Source organism: Carassius auratus, chromosome 33, assembly GCF_003368295.1.
Source record: "Carassius auratus strain Wakin chromosome 33, ASM336829v1, whole genome shotgun sequence".
Classification (NCBI taxonomy): Eukaryota; Metazoa; Chordata; class Actinopteri; order Cypriniformes; family Cyprinidae; genus Carassius; species Carassius auratus.
In genome coordinates this window covers 390,403-410,964 of record NC_039275.1, presented here as the reverse complement: position 1 = coordinate 410,964, position 20,562 = coordinate 390,403, and the positions used below count along the sequence as shown (strand labels likewise).

At 37.5% G+C, this 20,562-nt stretch overlaps 2 protein-coding genes across 7 annotated transcripts; both read left to right on the top strand.

Annotated features, from left to right (window-relative positions):
- The first annotated feature begins 1,572 nt into the window (after positions 1-1,572).
- On the top strand, positions 1,573-13,501 carry LOC113052649 (dual specificity protein phosphatase CDC14A-like). Of its 6 annotated transcripts, XR_003277100.1 has the most exons (16): positions 1,575-1,837; positions 2,886-2,976; positions 3,293-3,368; positions 3,487-3,579; positions 3,759-3,835; positions 4,045-4,111; positions 4,176-4,238; positions 4,329-4,416; positions 4,498-4,728; positions 5,990-6,128; positions 6,214-6,382; positions 6,512-6,615; positions 9,514-9,656; positions 10,803-10,850; positions 11,557-11,610; positions 12,952-12,989. XR_003277100.1 is itself a non-coding variant. In XM_026217032.1 (15 exons), the coding sequence occupies exons 1-15, from the start codon at positions 1,735-1,737 to the stop codon at positions 11,891-11,893; spliced, it is 1,593 nt and encodes a 530-aa protein (XP_026072817.1). In that variant the 5' UTR covers positions 1,573-1,734; the 3' UTR covers positions 11,894-12,039. The 6 variants fall into 6 exon arrangements, 5 of the variants coding, with proteins under 5 accessions (XP_026072817.1, XP_026072815.1, XP_026072813.1 ...); XM_026217032.1 differs by lacking the exons at positions 9,514-9,656; positions 12,952-12,989 and adding an exon at positions 11,704-12,039 and having other exon boundaries at positions 1,573-1,837; XM_026217028.1 differs by lacking the exon at positions 9,514-9,656 and having other exon boundaries at positions 1,576-1,837; positions 3,508-3,579; positions 12,952-13,501.
- Positions 13,502-14,720: 1,219 nt separating this feature from the next.
- Positions 14,721-19,875, top strand: LOC113052648 (zinc finger protein 367-like). Its single transcript, XM_026217026.1, has 5 exons — positions 14,721-15,256; positions 16,381-16,531; positions 16,607-16,726; positions 18,299-18,437; positions 19,399-19,875. Exons 1-5 carry the CDS (start codon positions 14,999-15,001, stop codon positions 19,631-19,633), a joined length of 903 nt encoding a protein of 300 aa, XP_026072811.1. The 5' UTR covers positions 14,721-14,998; the 3' UTR covers positions 19,634-19,875.
- Positions 19,876-20,562: the final 687 nt, after the last annotated feature.

Genomic DNA, 20,562 nt, shown 5'->3' with positions numbered 1-20,562 from the left:
CCTGAGGAGGGGCATCAAAAAGGCCAAGTTCTGCTACAAGCTAAAAGTAGAGGAACACTTTTTCAACTCTGACCCACGACGCATGTGGCAGTGATCAGTGACTACAAGCCAAGCAACTCCACTCCAATGGTCACAGACATCTCTTTCCTTAATGAGCTAAATTACTTTTATGCTTTTTATGACTTTTAAGAAGACGGCCACCAAGATCAGCTCAGCATTTAACACTGTCATTCCCTCCAAACTGACCACAAAACTTGGAGACCTGGACATTAACACATCCCTGGATAATGGACTTTGTGACCAGACCACAGCATGTTAGGTCAGGCCACACCTGCTCCACCACCATCACCACCGGCGTACCTCAGGGCTGTGTGCTGAGCCCATTCCTCTACTCCCTCTACACCCATGACTGCAAGCCTGTGCATGGATCCAACTCCATCATCAAGTTTGCAGAATACACCACGGTGATTGACCCCATCCACATTAATGGGATGATTGTTGAACTTGTCTCCAGCTTCAAGTTCCTGGGAACCACCATCTCAGAGGACCTGTCCTGGACCACAAACACCTCCAGCCTGGTCAAGAAGGCTCACCAGCACCTCTTCTTCCTCATGACACTGAAGAAGAACCAGTTGTCTTCAGCCATCCTGGTGAACTTCTACTGTTGTGCAATCGAGAGCATCCTGACCAGTTGAATCACTGTCTGGTATGGGAACTGCTCAGTGGGTAAACGCAAAGCACTGCAGAGGGTGGTGAAAACTCCCCAATGCATCACAAGGACATCTCTCCCTGCTATTGAGGACATACAGAGAAAAATGCTGTCTACATCAAGCTTTCAGCATTTTTAAGGACTCCTAACCACCTGACCACCGAAAAATCTGCAAGTTATGTCCTTGTATTGCTTTATCTGTATATTTATTGTAGATTTGTAACATATTGTAGATACTGTATACCATGTATTAACTGCTTATTGCACTTCTGGTTAGATGCTAACTGCATTTCGTTGCCTTGTCCCTTACATGTGCAATGACAATAAAGTAAAATCTAATAATCCTTTCATTGCTTCCAAAAATTATGGGATTTTTTTATTAAGTGTATCAACTTTTTAGTGCCCACAACCAGATATAACAAATTTATATTAAAAGATACAATGATTTATCTTTTGAACAGATTCAGTTTTTCCAGGTTTCTTGATTGTCAGAAATCAAACACATATCGTTTTAAATCTTCAAGGAAAATTTATATAGAAAAATGTAAGTTTTGTAAACAATAGCCTATGTATAAAATATTTAGCCAAGAACAAAATAAGGTTGAACAAATAAACATCTGACTGTTCACTCTCATGTGTATCCTAGAATTTTTTTTTCATATTTCAAAAAGATATTAGGAAATATACCAAGAAAACACTCAATGTGTTTTTCCAGAGATTCTTAGTATAATTACAATACCGAAAGAGATGGGACAGATCTTCAGTTTGGTGAAGGAACTTAAATCAAAAGTCTTTAGAAATAGACCTTGGAGTTGCCCGGATGTTGGCGCAGTGACGTCACTTACAAAGCTTTCAGAAAACTTGCCTTGCCTTTCCTACATCACTGGAAGGACAAGTGGCTTCAAATTCAATTTGGTCTGCACCCCATGGAGACGTTAGGAGCCGAACTTCGCAAATCGAAACGCAAATGCTTCTTTCATCGCGCGTTCGCGTTTGAAACGCCATCTTTTCACGCGTAGGGAGGCATGAAGCGCAAGAACGAGCGACGGAACGAGTCGAGGAAAAGACTACGAGCGTCTCTGAGGGAGCAGACGGATTCCAAGCGCGATATTTACCTTCGTATCACAGGTAAACAAACTACAGCCACGGCCGGAATGATCTGAAAGGGTTAAACCGCCGCTGAGGTCGTTATGTCCCGACGGACAAATCCTGACAGTAGTTTTTTTTTGGCGATTTACTCCACGGGATGGCCGTTTTAACACGAAACATGAGATCACATCACAAACTAATTGCTGTTTATGTAAAGAATAGTGTTGATTATATGTCAGGATGACTATTTAATGGTGTCTGTGTAACATTAGAAACGGAACGAGCTTCTTTGTTCTGTTCGCTCACCGCGAAATGAGAGTAATAATGGATCATTATAATAATAGTGAATCAAAGCTTTCAGTCAGAGTTACGTGAGATTCTATTGGCTAGTCGGCTCTTCTCTCTTAGCAACGGCTTGGGCAGCGTGCCAATTAGAATCGAACACTGCCTACTGCTCAATTTAAATTATGGAGGGAGGAGCTTCATGTTATTGACGTGTCAGCGGTGAGTCTGTGAGCCAATCAAGCGTCGGGAAATGGTTTAACGTTGCGTTGGATTTTTAAACTGAACTTTAATCAGACTTTAGGCCAGAGGTAGATCGCTCGGCGTTATTTTTTTCACAGTTCTAATTTAATATTTTTTAATTCGGGTTTTCTTGCATAAAACAGGTTCGACAAGTAAAACATATATATTTTACGTTCTTTTAAATTCGCTGCATTTTGCATTATTTCTTGAAGGGTCGACCTAAATTAACACTGTTTTGTTTGAATTTGTAAATGTGTGTTGGGTTTATTATTATTAAACTTACCCGAGATTAAACAATGCTCCGGAATATCGTTACAATAGAAACATGTGATCTGTCAAACTGCGTCGAGTTCATTAAAGGTGAGGCTCCTATTTCATTTTCTGTTTTTTTCTTAATCGTGCACATATTTTGTCCTCTCACGGTTTGTTTGAGAACTCTCTCCAGGATTTAAACCAATGCATGTCACTCACACGTGTTTACATTCACAGACTGCATGCAATCTGCTGGAAGTACAGTCACTGTGAGAGATCGCTGTATAGTTTGGACTCTTGTGTTTTTCAGATCAGCTGTATTTTGCTCTTCTTCATCAGAAGGTGAAGAGCAGTCCTGACAGACACTGTTTCTGCATCGATGAAGAGCTTTCCTATGAGAAGTGAGAGTGCCTTTATGCATTACTTTTAAAATGTAATCTTGAATGGCTGATGATTAGGGACAGTATAAGTCAATAAACACTATAAAGTTGATTCTCCATCAATCTTTTTATTTTTGTAGAGTCTCAAATCTGATAATCTGAATCTTTTGAGGGATCAAATATGATCAAACACACATGCACTTTTTGCATATTTTGTCTAAAGATTCAATATTAAGTGTTTTTTTCCCTGTAGAAAAGCCTGTTAATTATACATATGGTTTCTTTGGATTGTACCAGACCTTTATCAATGACATCTTTGATTTTTATATTTGAACAGCTTCTATGCAGACTTTGGCCCGCTCAACCTGGCCATGTTTTATCGCTTCTGTTGCAAACTCAACAAGAAGCTGAAGGTAATGACGCTTCATTATGTTGCAACAACATTACACTGTTCAATTAAACACAGTGTTTGTATGCAAGCATGCAAGTGTATTGGAATGTTTTTAAATTTGTGCTCCTCTAATTCAAAAGTCTTGTGCTCTTGCAAAGAAGACAATTGTGTTTTATACCTGTGGCGACCGAAAGAAACAAGCCAATGCTGCGTATTTGATCGGCTCTTATGCTGTAAGTTTCCCAGTCCAGCTTTATATTTACTTTTCGTTTAGCCTAAAGACTTCACTTTCATGAAAGTGCAGCCTGATGAAACGTTATTTTTTTTTTCTTTAAGTGCATGCAAAGTAAAATGTTGCTTGTTTTTTAATTTGATATTTAGACGTGGAAAAGTCACCTTTCTCCTCTTTCAGGTAATGCATCTACAGAAAACACCAGAAGAAGCGTACAGCCTTCTGCTCTCTCAAAATGGATCTTATCTTCCTTTTCGGTAATTGAAATGTATCCCCTTAGTTATTTAAGAATATCTATTTCATTTAATACCAAGTTTTTCTGGCCCAAAAAAAAAAATCAAAACATGTGGGCCTCAGAGAAAATACAAAATGTATTTAAATCAGTAGTGTCTATGAATCTTATTTATTTTGGTTAACTTCTAGATTTCTGTTCATTTTTGACTTAATTCTTTATTACATTTAACAGAGATGCATCTTTTGGAGCGTGCATGTTCAATCTGAATATCCTTGACTGTCTACGGGCCGTTCACAAGGTAATCCAGAGTCTCTCTGATGCTTCATCAGGAGTGTTTGCTGATCGCATGCCGTGTGTTTCAGGCTCTCCAGTTCGGCTGGCTGGATTTCTCCAAGTTTAATGTGGAGGAATATGAACATTATGAGGTGAGTTTGTGGTGTTGTAGAATCAATAAAGGTTAAAGAGTTCAGCCACACGCTGAGAGACATGATGCTGATTTATTTATTTATTTCCAGCGGGCAGAAAATGGAGATTTCAACTGGATAATTCCAGGAAAGTTTTTGGCTTTTAGCGGCCCTCATCCAAATAGCAAAATTGAGAATGGTGCGTATAAATTGGCTTGATCACCCATTATACTAATGCTTTAAAATAAGAACTGGAATCATACACTTGTTTTTCCATCAGGATACCCTCTTCATGCCCCTGAAGCGTATTTCCCCTACTTCAGGAAGCACAACATCACTGACATCATCCGGCTCAACAAGAAAATGTACGACGCCAAGCGTTTCACAGACATGGGCTTCAAGCACCACGACCTGTTCTTCGTAGACGGCAGTACGCCCAACGATGCCATTGTCACCAAATTCCTGAACATCTGCGAGAATGCAGATGGAGCCATTGCGGTCCACTGCAAAGGTTTGGATATTTCAAGCTTAAAGAGACCGATAACCCCCAAAAATTTGTTGGCCCATGATTTACTCTCCCTAAAAACCATTCTAGGTGAACATGACTTTCTTCTTTCAGACGAATACAATCGGAGTCATATCTAAAAATGTCCTGGCACTTAAAAGCTTCATATTGGCAGTGAATGGGTGTCAATAGTCCAAAAGAAGTCCAATAAACCCCATCCATCCATAATAAAAAGTGCCTCACACAGCTCCATTGGGTGAATAAAGGCCAAACAATGCATGTTTGTAATTAAAAATATAAATTTTTAAAACATAAACCGTATAATCTCTACCATCTGCTAACTGTCATACACTCATTCATTCCGGCGAACGACGTGGGACAGATTTGAAAATGTAACTGTTATACTGTCGCGAAATGTAGTTTAAAAGGAGTAGTTCACTTCCACAATAGAAATTCTGTCATCATTTACTCAATCTCCACTTGTTCAAGACCTGAATGAGTTTTTTTTCTACTTACATTGAAAAATGTTAGTATACAAACAGTTGGTGGGCATCATTGACTTCCATAGTAGAAATAAAAAAATACTATGGAAGTCAATGGTGCCCATCACCCGTTCATATGCTAACATTTTTCAAAATGTTTTCATTCTGAAAGTGGACTACTCCCTTAACATTTTTTTCTGGCAAGAATGTAGTTGCTTAAAATTAAAATTTGTGGTTTATTTATAAAGAAAGTGCTTAGAACTTTGCATACTTGGTATTGTGAAACGGCTACTGTCTTTATGAATCGAGTCACTGAATCATTGACTCACTCGATTCTTTCAGTAATGAATCGCTGCTGTGTGTTGATCAGAGACACTCAACAGTTCTGCTGTGGCTTTGATTGGAGCTATTTTAATTTAATTTAATTGCAAAAACAATGTTGACAATATTTTCTAAAATGTAGCCATATTCTTGTTTATTGAATCGCTGTATTAAATCAATATAATATTTGCATTCATGGCATTTTAGGCTCATATAACTGCTTTCTAATAGACTCATGTTCATCAGACACTACAGCAGTGGAAGATGACGGATTGGTCTGGACGGAGCGCTTCATTAAATTAAATAATTAGTACAGCACGTTAAAATAACAGATATATCGCAAATCCCCATATAATCATTGCATTCATTTTTTTGCACGATGCAGCAAGTTCATCAGTGAATCTGAGTCTTCTTGGTTCAGTTCCATTAAAAATATTAACAAGCAAAACCACCGTGTGTTTCAGCCGGTTTGGGCCGAACAGGGACACTGATTGGCTGTTATATGATGAAACACTTCAGACTGACGGCAGCTGAAGTTATCGCGTGGATCAGGATCTGCAGACCCGGTTCGATCATCGGACCTCAGCAGAACTTCATAGACAAGTGAGTGTTTAATCCAAAGCAATGGATCCATGTACCAATATGCATTGGATTTTCATATTAATGCATACATGTCTTAATGTAACAGAAAGCAGACGAGTCTGTGGGCAGAGGGTGATTTGTACCGTCAAAAAATAAATGAGCAGGAAAACGGATCGAGTAAAACACTAGTGGCTGGAATCCTATTAGGAGTGGAAGATATTTCCATTAATGGTACAAACAAGAACATTTCACAGAGAAAAACAGCGTCTGAGACGGTGAGTAGATCTATTTATTCTGGAACATCCCATGGACATGAAAAGGTCATCGTGCAAAGCAGCCATTTTTGTTTTTACGTGGCGTTGCTCGAGTGATTGTTAACCAGATTTTGGTTTTTCACTGGTTAGCACACTGAGGAAGAGGAAGAGGAGTGCACGGGACTCACGCAAGGCGACAAACTGAGAGCTCTGAAGAGTAAGAGGCAGTCCAGAGCATCTACGGGGTCAATATCGTAAGTTCTTCTCCGTTATGTCACTCTTCTGTCCATGCATTTACATGTAGCCATCGATGCCAGACGGTACATCTCCACTGGTGCGGAAGAAATCTGATTGATTGACCCTTCAGTATGATCAATGATTGATTTCAATAGTCATATTTTTATCATTTTTTTTTTTTTCAGAGAAATGCATACTAGCCTACATTTCAAATTGGCAAGTTTACATAGTGATTTATTAAGACTTGTGATCTTTGATTGTTGCTTTATTGCTACAATGAATGCATGCAAACTGCACTTGAAACCTTGATTTAATAATTTAAGCCTGACATATAAAATAGTTTTTGGAATGGAGCAGTTCATTGAACCATTAGAAAGATATTGAAAGAAGTATCATATCTGATGCATCAGGCTTTCATGGCTCATATAATCGGATGCAGTGAGAATATGGAGGAAACAGAACTGTTTTATTGCAAAAATATGCAATTTGGTGCAGAAGCTGATATTTCTCTGATGCTTGTGATGTAAATCAATGAGATCAGTAGAGTGGATCTAAATATGAGTCTGTGATCTATATCTCCATTAATGTGTGTCAGATGTAAATGATCCACACATATAACACAGTGATCGAGAGCTGAAGAAATAAAGGCTCCTCAGAAGATGTGAGATGTTCTGGAGGCTTGTGAAGATCATTCCTCCGCTGAGGAACAGTGAAAGTAAAGCTTCTGGAAACAAACGCTCCTCAAAAGATCAGATTTGAGACTCTAAAACATGATTGATGGAGAATCAAGTTGCTTCAGTCCAGTAAGAGTTCATCTGGAGATATTACTGACCTTATTCTGACCTTTACTTGATCAGAATCACTCAAGATTTGACTGGACATTTAGACAATTATACTTAAATACTCTAAACTATCAGTGCGACAGCAGAGTTTTAATCTTATTGATCATTAAACAGCTTTATAGAGTTAAGAACTAAATCCACCAGCATAAGTGCGCAATATAAAATAAACATTACAATCTTCGCCCCAGTGGATGTGTACAGTATGGAGAGAGTAGCGCATTAGACACCCATCCAGTCAGATGTCATGCATATGTAGTAGTGTTCACGTGATGATGGATGTTTAAGTGTGTGTGCATGATATGTTAGACTAACTGCATGAGTTAAAAACCTCAGTCTTCCTTTTAATGATTGTGCCAGCGAGACGAGAGACTCCAAAAGCCTTTTATCACACGGCAGCCGAATGGTAGTAAAGTGCTGCAGTTTTGCTGGGCTCGCTGTGGCCCGACTGTTGTGTGGCGTTGAAATGGTAGCAGAATGACGGGGCGTGAGAGACACCCGTCAGGTAAGTCCTGAGATGTGACGCCATCATCGCCCCGCGTAATGAATGTGAGACTGTCGCAGCTTTTCATTTCATCTGGTCTCATTCTGCTTCCCCGTTCACTGAGAACCAGCGTTTTTAAAGCCGAGAATCTTTTTGGAAAGTGTTTATGGGGTCACAACAAAAGTGTTCACCATAAGTGTTTTTCCTTGTAGAAAAATCTTCCTTTGCATGTCCTGGAAAACTAACATTTTCATTCATTTTTGTGTAACAAACATGCATGAGAGCATCTCACGAGGTCTTTGCTTTGCATGGTGTTGTTTGATGGTGAATGTGCTTGATTTGTCATGTGCATGAAGTGTATGAACTGCTTTGTGTTATTGTAACACACTGTGGTCATTTTGCTTTGATCGTCTTTTTCGTTTGCACTGCAGACTGGATCTGATCTCAGACGGCGAATATGGATTCATTTTACAATTGGAAACCATTTCCATTTAGTAGGCTTGAGCTTTGTAATATTAAAGTGCCTATAAAAGAGCGTTAACTCCCTTTGTTGGGATATTACGGCACAAAGTCATGATCAAAAATCCTGAAAGATATCCTAAAACCCTTATAACGCATCCAGGTCTGTTTTGGTAAATTTTTTTAAATACATAGTTTTTAGTAGGAGAACAAAACTTTGCAAATGATTAAAGACCCTGTTCGGGTCATTTTTGACCCGGTTATGTATTGAGTCCCATTTGATATCAAAGAACTTACAAAAATATTATTTCTGAAGTTATATTGTCATCAGCAAACTTTTATAAAATACATTTAGCCCTTTCCCAATATCTCACTCACAATTGAGTTTAATTTTCTTGAAAAACATGAATATGTAATTAATTAATTTTCCATCTGAAAGTGAAAGTTTATGCTTGAAGTGCAGGGAAAACTATTTAAATGGGGGAAAACATTTATTTTGTTAGAAGTAAATATGTTGGTTTCTTAAATATATATATTTTTTAACAACCATGAGTCAAATTCAAAAGAATTTAATTAAATATTAAATCTTATTAAAAACCAATGGGGTTAATACAGATAATTCTCATATTATAGGTTCTTATAAAAAATAAAGATTCTAATCTATATTAAAAATATATAATTTGCATAGGTTTTCCTCATTTTTTGGGGGGAAGTGGGGGGGGGGGGCGGTGTGGTTCATGTGTAATTAGAAATTTTGAAGAATTTCTTAATATATTGATAAATGTATTGGTGACATTCAATTATTTTTTTTCCACATTCACTCATTAATGAGAAGTTGCTGATGAGATGCAATATGGTTTTAACTGAAAAAATGTCTACTTATGACTGTTTTATAAAAAATAAAGATTCTTCGAGTCCAAACAGACTGGGAATGCGAAATGCTATTCAGATTCTGAGGGTTAAAGCACATGATCAGGATTCATGCTGTAATCTCAGTGTGAACAGGCAGAAGTGGAGTGAATACAGTTGTAAACGCTCTACAGATCCATCCAGTGTGCGGCGGGAAAAGACGAGTCTCCAGTCTTCCTTCCTTCCTTCCTTGTTTTTGTTCTGAATTTCGCCCCTGTGTCTAGACGGCCACTAGCCATGCTGCTCTCTGCTGTCTGTAGCGTTGTCTTCTGCTGGATGTTGTTTGGCTTCCCTTCCATCCATTACTGTATAGACGGGGTGGGATTGTAAATGCTTTCTCTTAAGCCCGTCTCTGGACTGGAATGCTGTAAGTCTCTCGACAGATCATCCTTTACAAATATCACAGGCTTCCTGACAACCGTCAATCTGAGATCAAGCATCGATTGATTCATTTCGGTTTGATATCAGAAAAGATGCACTATGAGTTAAATATTTGGTAACACAATAAGGTTTCATTTGTAAACCATTAACATGCACAAACAATGAAAAATAATTGTAAAGCATGTATTAATCGTAATGTATTAACATTTACTAAAGCATAAACAATTGAACAAATGTAGAACAATTTTATTTTAACTAACAAAAACGAATAACTACTGTAAAAACACATTGCTCATTATTAGACCTTACTGTGCAATATTTGCATAATATACATTTATAAAACTACTTGTATAGCAAGCTTAGTGAATCTTACTTTAATCTGTTAATGTGTAATCTTTACATTTTGTCAAGTATTTTTTGATTTAAATTATTTTTTTGAGTCAATTATTTCCCGTGGTATTAAACATTGACTCACACGCTACTTTTAATAGATCTTAACGTGTATTAAACCCAGAATATTACTGTGCTCCTTTCTGAAACCTTTCACTTCAGTTTAGTTGTGTTGTGTTTTACCAGGCTAAACATAATAGGACTTGATTTGTCTGTGCATTAACTGCATTTTGCTGAAGCTCATGAGAATGTGTCATAAATTATGTATTTATTTTATTTTTTTAGCTTTAATGTTGAGCTGCAGGTTAAATAAGCGCCCTTATCTGTGCTTACTTTATCACACCACATTGTACACAATCTGATCATTCATTCAGTAAACATAAGACCAGTGTCACACACGTTACGTAACTGGATCATGTTTGATGTATGTACATGTATGTGCTGACAGAGGGGGATAATCTGGTTGCTCTCAAGGTTTTTCTCTCTTCATCAAATGGTCTTATGGAGTTTTTCTCCTTCATGTAAGTCATTTGAGGCTTTAAAGGATGATTTTGAATCAAATGCTACACGTATGAACATGATAAAATCATGTGTAACAGGAGGGATGTGGAATCTCTCTCCGCATGCGTGACGCTCTGTCTGTGCATCAGAGAATCCAATGCATCAAAGCTCCATGCTTTATTTTTTTTGCCATTTTGCTTGTTTTCATCACAATGAACTTTGGTTTTTTCTTTACCTGCAGGTTAGAGGAAAATACTATTCACACCAAATCAACACCAAATCCATTAAGGTAACATTTCTTGTTTATTTAAATAAGATTTTGTTATATCCTTGCTTAAATGATTGAAACTCAGTAAATGTATCTATCCAGCAACACTTTAGCAAATAGAATATCAAAACACCCTGAGTACCTTAGCAACCACATAGCAACACCCTAGCAACCCTGAAAACCCTAACATTTAAAATCCATCTTAGATTTTCTATCTGTACTATTGTTTATTCAAACTTCAGACTTCTTTAACTGAAAACCTTCAAACTACAAGCTTTTAAACCACTTCAAATATACTTTACCAAGCCAACTTCAAAGTTTGTCTAGTTAATACTTATTATTATTATTATTATTATTATTATTTTTATTATAAATTAGTTATCTCTCTCTCTCTCTCTCTCTCTCTCTCTCTCTCTCTCTCTCTCTCTCTCTCTCTCTCTCTCTCTCTCTATATATATATATATATATATATATATATATATATATATATATATAAATTTGTATTTTTTTTTCATAATTTATGTTATGCAGATTTTTACAGCAGCATCAGTAACTGGAAGCTTTTGGTTTGTTATGCTGTAAATATAAACAACATTTCTTAATTATTCTGTTCTGTTGTTTTTGTCATATTCCTTTTTAACAAATTTATTCTGCAGTTGCGCATTCAGGATTGTAAATCTATCAACTCTATGTCTGTGATATAATCTGTAAAATATCTTCCATACAGCTCAGATAAAAGGAAAAGAACTCGGGCTTCCCTTGGATCCAGCAGGACCAGTAGGTTAGTATTTTACTGAGTTTTTAAGCCTTTTGCGTTAAAGCGACTTGCGTAAGTCTGACATCCATATTCACAGTTGACGTTTTCCTTTCACAGCCCTTTACAATCGAGGCTCGCTAAATCTTTAGGCAGCTTGCACATAATGGTCTGTGAAAAGGATCATATGTTTTCTGATTCAGTGGCCAACAATATTTGCATCAAGGAGTCAAACTTGCTGACGGGAAGAGCAGGCATCTCTGGTGTTTGCTTGCACACTGTCTGCTGCTGGATGATTCACGTTAAATGACTCTTACAGGATCCCAAGCACTCTCAGTCTGTGAGCATGACTCAGAGTCGTTTACTCCTGGTTGTAACGTTTTTCATGCATCATCTGCGATCAGATTTATGCATGATGATATTTTAGGCATTTAAAGCTGCGTAGTTTAGGTTTGGAATAATTACTATTTTAAAGTTTTGGTTTTTTTTTTATTCTCACCAAGGCTATTTAAATAAAAAAATACAGAAAATGTGACATTATTAGAATGTAAAACAGCTGTTTTCTAGGGGTGGCAGGGTTCGCTGAAAAAAAAACTGAACCGTTCGGTTGACAACACATGGTTCGGCACGCGCTGGGACCGCGGTTCAACTTATATCCGACAAAGCACCTGTTATATGGTTTGCTATAAATAACTCGTGAAAACAAACAGGGTTCAGCTAATATACAGTATGTTTCTGTTAATGGATGTGCATTCTGGCTTTCCAGGACACATTAATTGCTCAACTCCCAGTAAAGACATTTATAATGTTACAGAAGATTTCGATTTCAAATAAATGCTGTTCTTTTTAACTTTTTGTTCATCTGTGAATCCTGAGTAATAAAATGCATCACAGTTTCCACAAAAATATTGTGCAGCACAACTGTTTTCAACATTGCTAATAATCAGAAATGTTTCTTGAGCAGTAAATCATCATATTATTCTGATTTCTGAAGATCATGTGACACTGAAGACTGGAGGAATGATGCTGGAAATACAGCAGAGCATCACAGATATAAATTATCGTTAACGGAGTTCACATAGAAAATGGCTGTTTTAAATTCTAAAAATATTTCACTATTTTTACTGTATTTTTAATCAAATAAATGCAGCTGCAGGAGAGATTTTTTAAAAACAATGTATTGTTAATTGCCTGAGATTAGTGAATGCCAGCTATGAACGGGCCTCTATTTAATTAGTTTCATCTTTCTTCTAATTTTGAACCGGTTTTTATATTTTCACAGCCTTGCCAACTTTACCTGTAATAGACGATCTCTGTCCCGAAGAAGGAAAGTGCTTTCTAATAGTGCTGTATTTTCTTATTTTACAGTAACTCCATCCCCAAAGCTCGAGCTCCTCTCCTCCGCTGAAGGATCCAGTAAAGACCAACACCACTGATATCACTATCACTTTACTCCTAGTCTTTACTGAGAAATCGGCAGATGTTAACCATTTTTTTTTTTGATCAAGAGAAAGCAAGGAGTTTATTTTTAAATCAGAGAGCTTTATGCATCTGTGAAGTTTGACTTCATGCCATTGTAAACATCATGAGTGTCAGAAGCTGCCTTTGCCATTATATTATGCATTGTTACTTAACCTGTAATATTGTTTTTTAATAATGTTGCTAGAAGTTTATTAATACTTACAGAAATGTGACAGACTGTAAATAACCGAATGTGAATCATACTGTGCTACCCGTAAATGAAAGCTGTATATATGCTGGAGTTTGATAGACTAAAATTAGGTTTTTTTTTTTTTTTTTTTTTTTTACTGTAAATAATGCATACCTTTATTTTGACGATCAAATTTAAATCATGATTATTTCACATATGATTCAAATCCTTTCCTATTATATCTCTTTTAATAAATCCTTTCTGCTATGCAAATGTGGTTCTTGAATGAACATCATTATATGTTTCTATGTTTACTTGGATTTATCCTCCTGTCCCTTAACAACATTTTTTATATAAATATGAGGGATATTATAGTTAACAAAAAAAAAAAAAACTTAAAATAACAAAATGTATATTTTTTGTTTGTTCCAAGACATTGTTTTTCCATTTCTTTTTTACTAAAATAGTATTATATTTGTAATATTAAACAATTCCGAAATAAATGAAAAATAACTAAAAATAACTGATTCAAAACAAACGTAGATATAATTGTTCAGGTTAAGCTCGGATCTCACTTATTTGACTAGAAATGTTATGACCGTAATCTCTAAAATAATTAAAAATCCATATCCAGTAAACACTAATGTAAAAGGCACTTTAAAGTTAAGAGTTAGCAACCGCATGGCAATACCCTAGCAACCAAGCAAAATACCCTAGCAACCCCGAAAACCCTAGCATCTAACAACCATCTTAAAATTTCTATCTATACCATTGTTTATTCAAACTTCTTTAACTGAAAACCTTCAAACTACAAGCTTTTAAACCACTTCAAATAGGTATGTCTCCCAAAAACAATTGAAATTCTAAAATATGACACCAAAAACCACTTTATTGTTTGAGTCATTCGTTTATTGTTTTCTAAATACATGACTGAGTGAAATGTGGAAATGATTCAAAAAAAATTGTAACTAATAAATTTGTTTATATATATATATATATATATATATATATATATATATATATATATATGTGTGTGTGTGTGTGTGTGTGTGTGTGGCGTATGTTTTTGTTTTTTGAAGTCAAGGCGCCGAAAGAAATACAGCAGATGTTATTTTCACGCGGGAGCCTTTTATCTTACAAAGAATCAAATAATTAACGCTTGTCATGCTTCACTTTGCTGTATGGAGACAGCTGCTGAAACACAATGAAACAAAAGGCGGTTTGGTTGCGTAACTTTCGCGCCACCGTCACCGCCCGCCTTTCCCTTTAAATCGACCTAAATGTAAACATTATGCGCGGGAGACGTTAAACTGCAGGAAGAGCGCACGCGGACCCACCCGTACAGTTCACAACGCATCCTGTGATTGGACAGCCGTCGCGTCTGTCAAGAAAGAGCGCGCGTTGGCATACTTTAAAAGTGTCGTGGCGTCAAAGCAAGGCGATTGGCTGCGAGGATTCCACGGCGTCTGCCTTTGGTTCTCTCTCGGCTGCATTCGCTCTCGCTCTCGCTGATTGGTTGAGCGCCGCGCTCGGGCGCGATTTCCAACGCGGGAAAACACCGAGTGAGCTCGTCTAACTGTAACAACTCCTGGCAGTGAGATCTCGGGATGAGAACGGAATCAAAGGCGCCGCGCCTGATACATGTAACATTGGGAATGACTGACTCTGTAATACAGCGAACAGCGGCGGAACGTTAAAGGCGGGACACTTTTATTTTTTTAACTGAACGGTTTTAAGTTGTATTTTAACTGAACGTTATTTGCGATGGCTGACAGCAAACATCAAGTGATATTTTGTAACGACTCGCCGAAAAGAGTTCTGGTGTCCGTGATCAAGACGACTCCCATCAAACCGAGAGCGGCGGACCCCCTGATGCCCACAAGCCCCGGATTCAGTGACTTTATGGTGTATCCGTGGCGCTGGGGCGAAAACGCGCACAATGTGACTCTGAGCCCCTCACCGACCGGAAACAGCGGCTCTCCTGCCGATTCAGATGTCAACTCCTGCCCTGAACACCTCAAGGTGAGAATCAAACAAATCTCTACACTGTACTAGAGCTGTAAAACATACTGTATTATATAACAAGTACACTAATATATTTTATTAGCACATATTATCTGTAAGTGAAGAGATTATTAACGCGTGTATTATACGCCATGCGTAAAGCGCGCGCTCAGACCGGGATTTTAAATTCTCTTTCATTGTGCGGCAGCTGGAAGTTGGACGTGACGTCAGACGTGCGCGCCAAAATGTTAGCGATTTTGCTTCTAAAAAACACTAAAATTACTGTAAATGTAAAATTTACACGATTCCTTGACTGTGAGATATTTTCTTATTGTTTTGTTTTAGATGAGACTAGGAAACGTTTTTTACTCAGAACGTACATTTATAATAAGCTTATACTACTCATTGATGTAATATTATTAACCTTATTTTATAAACTATTTAGTTTGCCGTAAATGTAGATTTTAATGTAAATTTGGTGTGCAGTTGTATATAAATATATACCATTTACGTAATTATGACATGCCACTATCCATATACCATAGGATAATATATGTTATTGCATTAAAATATGAATTATAATGTGTGGTGTTATGTTAACATGCTATTATTAAGTAATTGCATTGTGTTGTTGTTTATTACATATGGCACTCTTAGCTGTTGCATCATTAGTTATTTTTAATATGAGGCACTGTTTTGTGTTATTAAATATGAACTGTACACATTTTTCTGGTTTTGTTTCTTTTGAGATGCAATTTTTAATAGCACTTTAAAAATACCATATATTATTATTCTCTTGCAATAAGTCGAGACAAATAATTCTATAGTGCTTTATAAATATGGAAAATAATGGGCCTAAATCATGTATGTGTAGTGTAGTTTATTACACAAACGCATCGCTTTTTTTTGGTTTTCCAAATCTCGACTCCCATTATAACTTGGAAGAGCCTGGACATTATTTAATACAACTTGGAATGTATTTTTCTTAAAGTATAAAGTCATGTACACACAGGATGGCTTGAGGGTGAGTAAATCATAAGGTCGCTTTCGTTTTTGGATAAACTGTCCCTTTAAAGTGGCTTTGTTTATATTGTTAATTCTGTCATGACTTTAACATGCATCTTCCTGCGATCTTATTCCAGGACAGCATTCGGCGCGGACGCCCGCGGGCAGATACTGTCCGAGAGCTGATCAACGAGGGCGAGAACTCCAGCAGTCGCATCCGCTGCAACATCTGCAACCGCGTCTTTCCCCGCGAGAAATCTCTTCAGGCGCACAAACGCACGCACACAGGTCAGTGCCGCCACATTGAGAGCTTTGTGTTCAGATCTCAGAGCCAGAGCATTGAGTGTCTTCTTCATGTCTCAGGTGAAAGACCTTACCTGTGCGATTATCCGGACTGCGGGAAAGCGTTCGTCCAGAGCGGACAGCTGAAGACCCATCAGCGCCTCCACACCGGAGAAAAACCCTTCGTCTGTTTGGAGAAAGGTGAGCGTTAGCATTCACTCAAACACAAGTAGTATTGACTAGTTTCTGTAGTGTTCATTCTAATCAGGCAATCAGCCCTAGTGCTAAACACCTATTCACATTAGGGCGGTCACTAAGGATTATTTTGGTACATAATAGTCTGTCGATTATTCTGACGAGTAATCGGATCATTATAATTCCCTTTTTTTTTTTTGTAATAAAAATAGACCTAAGCGAACAATAGGTTTTAAAGTAATAATATAATAGCAGTGGGTCAATAATAATCAGTTCAGATAAATTACAAAGTGATTCTATTGTCTAAATGACAACATTTTATATAATGTAAATGTAAATAACAAAACTGAATAGAAATTTTAAAACAAGCCCCAAATCAAATAAGTAAAACAAATAAATTTCTTCGTATAAACAAAATGATCCTTGATCTGTGCTCTTTCCATTTTAAATGAGAGGCAACCACTGCATTTTATTCATGATCCAAACAAAGATGCTGAATGCGACATGAGTAATTTTGAACCTAAATTAGATTGTATAATTTCGAAATCAAAAAGGAATGATTTGGCCTCAGTTTTGTAAAACAATACATAAAATATCTTTACGAAACAGAAACCGCAGACAAGCTGAACGAAACACAGATTCACTCTCTGCCCGCAGGTGGCGCTTAAAGCATTTCCTTGGTTACCGCTGTAAACAAACCACTTATGAACACCGCGGCAGGTGGATCTTAAAGCATTTCTTTGGTTACCGCCGTAAACAAACTGCAGCAGGTGGATCTTAAAGCGTTTCCCTGGTTACCGCTGTAAACAAACTGCAGCAGGTGGACCTTAAAGCGTTTCCTTGGTTACCACCGTAAACAAACTGCAGCAGGTGGATCTTAAAGCGTTTCCCTGGTTACCGCTGTAAACAAACTGCAGCAGGTGGATCTTAAAGCATTTCTTTGGTTACCGCCGTAAACAAACTGCAGCAGGTGGATCTTAAAGCATTTCTTTGGTTACCGCCGTAAACAAACTGCAGCAGGTGGATCTTAAAGCGTTTCCCTGGTTACCGCCGTAAACAAACTGCAGCAGGTGGACCTTAAAGCGTTTCCTTGGTTACCACCGTAAACAAACTGCAGCAGGTGGATCTTAAAGCTTTTCCTTGGTTACCGCCGTAAACAAACTGCAGCAGGTGGATCTTAAAGCGTTTCCCTGGTTACCGCCGTAAACAAACTGCAGCAGGTGGATCTTAAAGCGTTTCCCTGGTTACCGCCATAAACAAACTGCAGCAGGTGGATCTTAAAGCATTTCTTTGGTTACCGCCGTAAACAAACTGCAGCAGGTGGATCTTACAGCGTTTCCCTGGTTACCGCCGTAAACAAACTGCAGCAGGTGGATCTTAAAGCGTTTCCCTGGTTACCACTGTAAACAAAGCAGCGCTGCACTTATTAACTTTAATATGTATTATACAGAAAAACCATCTAAACTTTTCTAAAGACAGTAGGTTCCCATCATTCATATGAACTCCTAGTTGAATCGTGATTTGTTTAGCATCTCATCCGATTTGAATAGTCACTATTTTTCTCCCTGTGTGTTGTAGGTTGCAGTAGCCGATTCACTCACGCTAACCGTCACTGTCCCAAACACCCGTACGCCCGGCTGAAGCGCGAGGAGCCCGCGGGGGGCCCCGGGAGATCACAGGGGGCCGACGACAAGGCTGTGGCCGAATGGCTGGCAAAGTGAGTAAATCATCAACACACACTTGTCTACAGAAGTGTCGAGTGGTTAGCCATGCTAGCAGACATCAGCTAATTTCCTGTCAATCAACAGTCACCTGCCCTTATTAACATTATGATCAATATCTCAAATGATCATGTTATGTTGAAATTACATTTAATTACATAACCACATAGTATTTCTTAATTATCTAGTGAATTAAATACTTGAATATAATGAAAGCACAAATAAAAAGAGCTTGATCTCATTTGATTTTCTTTTTTTTTTTCCTTTTAGCTTTTATACTTGTTAAAGTCATTTCTATATAGCTTTTTTTCAGTTTTAGGTTGTTTAGTACATCAACTTAAACTAAATAAAGAGGAGACATGTCACCTTAGCAACAAGCTAAAAAAAAAGTTTAAAAACATTTTATTTTTGTATTCAAGTAATTTTGTTGATGTTTTTCATATCTTTTAATTGTTTTTATCCTTTTTTTTTTGTAATTTGACTGCTAGTAATTAAGTTAATCTAAATAGTGTTTTTTTGTAACATGCTGAAATGTTTTGGTTTTATTTTGTCCTTTTTGTTGGAATTTAGTTTTTGTCAGTTTTGTGATTTAGTTTATATAATTTGTTTCTATAATAAAACTTTGATTTTTGTTTTCATTTTTTTGTCAAGTTTAAAAAAAAGTTACTTTCCTACAGTGATTTTTTTTAGTTATCCATCAAATAATAATAATAATAATTTTAATAATAAATAAATAAAAAAAATTGTTATTTCTTTTTCTTTAGTTTCTACATAGTTTTAACAAATTTAAATTTGTTCTTTAAGTTTTAGTTATTATAATGCATCAAGTTAAACAAAAGAAAAACAAGAAAAGCTGACTTTTTAAGTTTTATCATGTTAATATTTTAAGGTTTTATTATTTTGAAGCCTGCAGGACCGTCAGAATGACTGTGTGTGTGTGTGTGTGTGTGTTGTCAGATACTGGCAGACGAGGGAGCAGCGGACGCCTGCGCAGAATAAAGCTAAGACACTGAGTAACACTGCTATAGAGGACCAGGAGCAGCAGGATCCTCTGGACTTCCTCCTGTCTGACGAAGGAGAAGAAGAGGAGCAGGACGAAACGAAGAGCAGTGGCAGGCATCTTCAAGAGCAGCGTGAGCGTCTTCACGGCGCACTAGCGCTCATCGAGCTAGCTAACAATCTCTCCGCATGAGCGACTTCCCTCGCCTCCAGACCCTCCCGGCTCATATAAGCTACAAGCACCTTACTTTGCTTCCTGTTGTACCTTTAGGCTGCTATGATGGTAGTGATATCATTATATGAAGATTGTCTTCGTTTCTCAGCTTGTTGAGACGAGAGACATCTCGTGTTTGTTTCGTCGTGCACTTTGTGGGAACAAGTGTTTGTTTCTTTGATGTTTGTGATTTTAGTAGGATGTGTGTGTGTGTGTGTGTGTGTGTGTGTGTGTGTTTGAAACAGGGTGCAGTGACCGACCTGCTAAAGATGAAGACTTACTGACGGCGGATCGCGTAGTGCTTTCTTACATTAGTCCGGTTCGCTTCACATCGGTCATGTTTAATCATGTATTTATTCTCTATTTAAAGCCACCGGCTCAGGCTTCGCAATAACGTCGATAAAACTAACCAGCTTTAAGATGCAGCGTTGGTACACGCTTCTATACGAGTGTAAAGAGTTGATGGGTGAACCGAAGCACTTACGATATTAATCTACAACTGTTTGACTCTCTCCCAAAGATCAAATTCAGATTCTGGATCCAGAAAGCACTTATCTGATCCGTAACACTACGTTCCGTTCACGTGCTTTACTCAGATGTTCGTTTGGTTCGAACACGTCTGCAGGTTTTATAGATTCGTTTGGCATCCGCGTGCAAAAACTGGAAGATGTTTCATTTTATAACTGAAGTAATATATCCCCCCCCCCGAAATAAAGCATGAGCTGATCCCGTCACGACGGCAGAATGTAATCGAGTGTTTTATTCTGAGATGTTGTGTTCGCTGTGCTGACGTTGTAAATGTAGACGGGCTTCTCCTCGTTAGTGTTAGCACTTCAAGTCTTCTGTAAATGATACAAAGTGTTCCTGGTTGTTGCATTTGTTTTTAAATAAAACACACAAGGGAAACT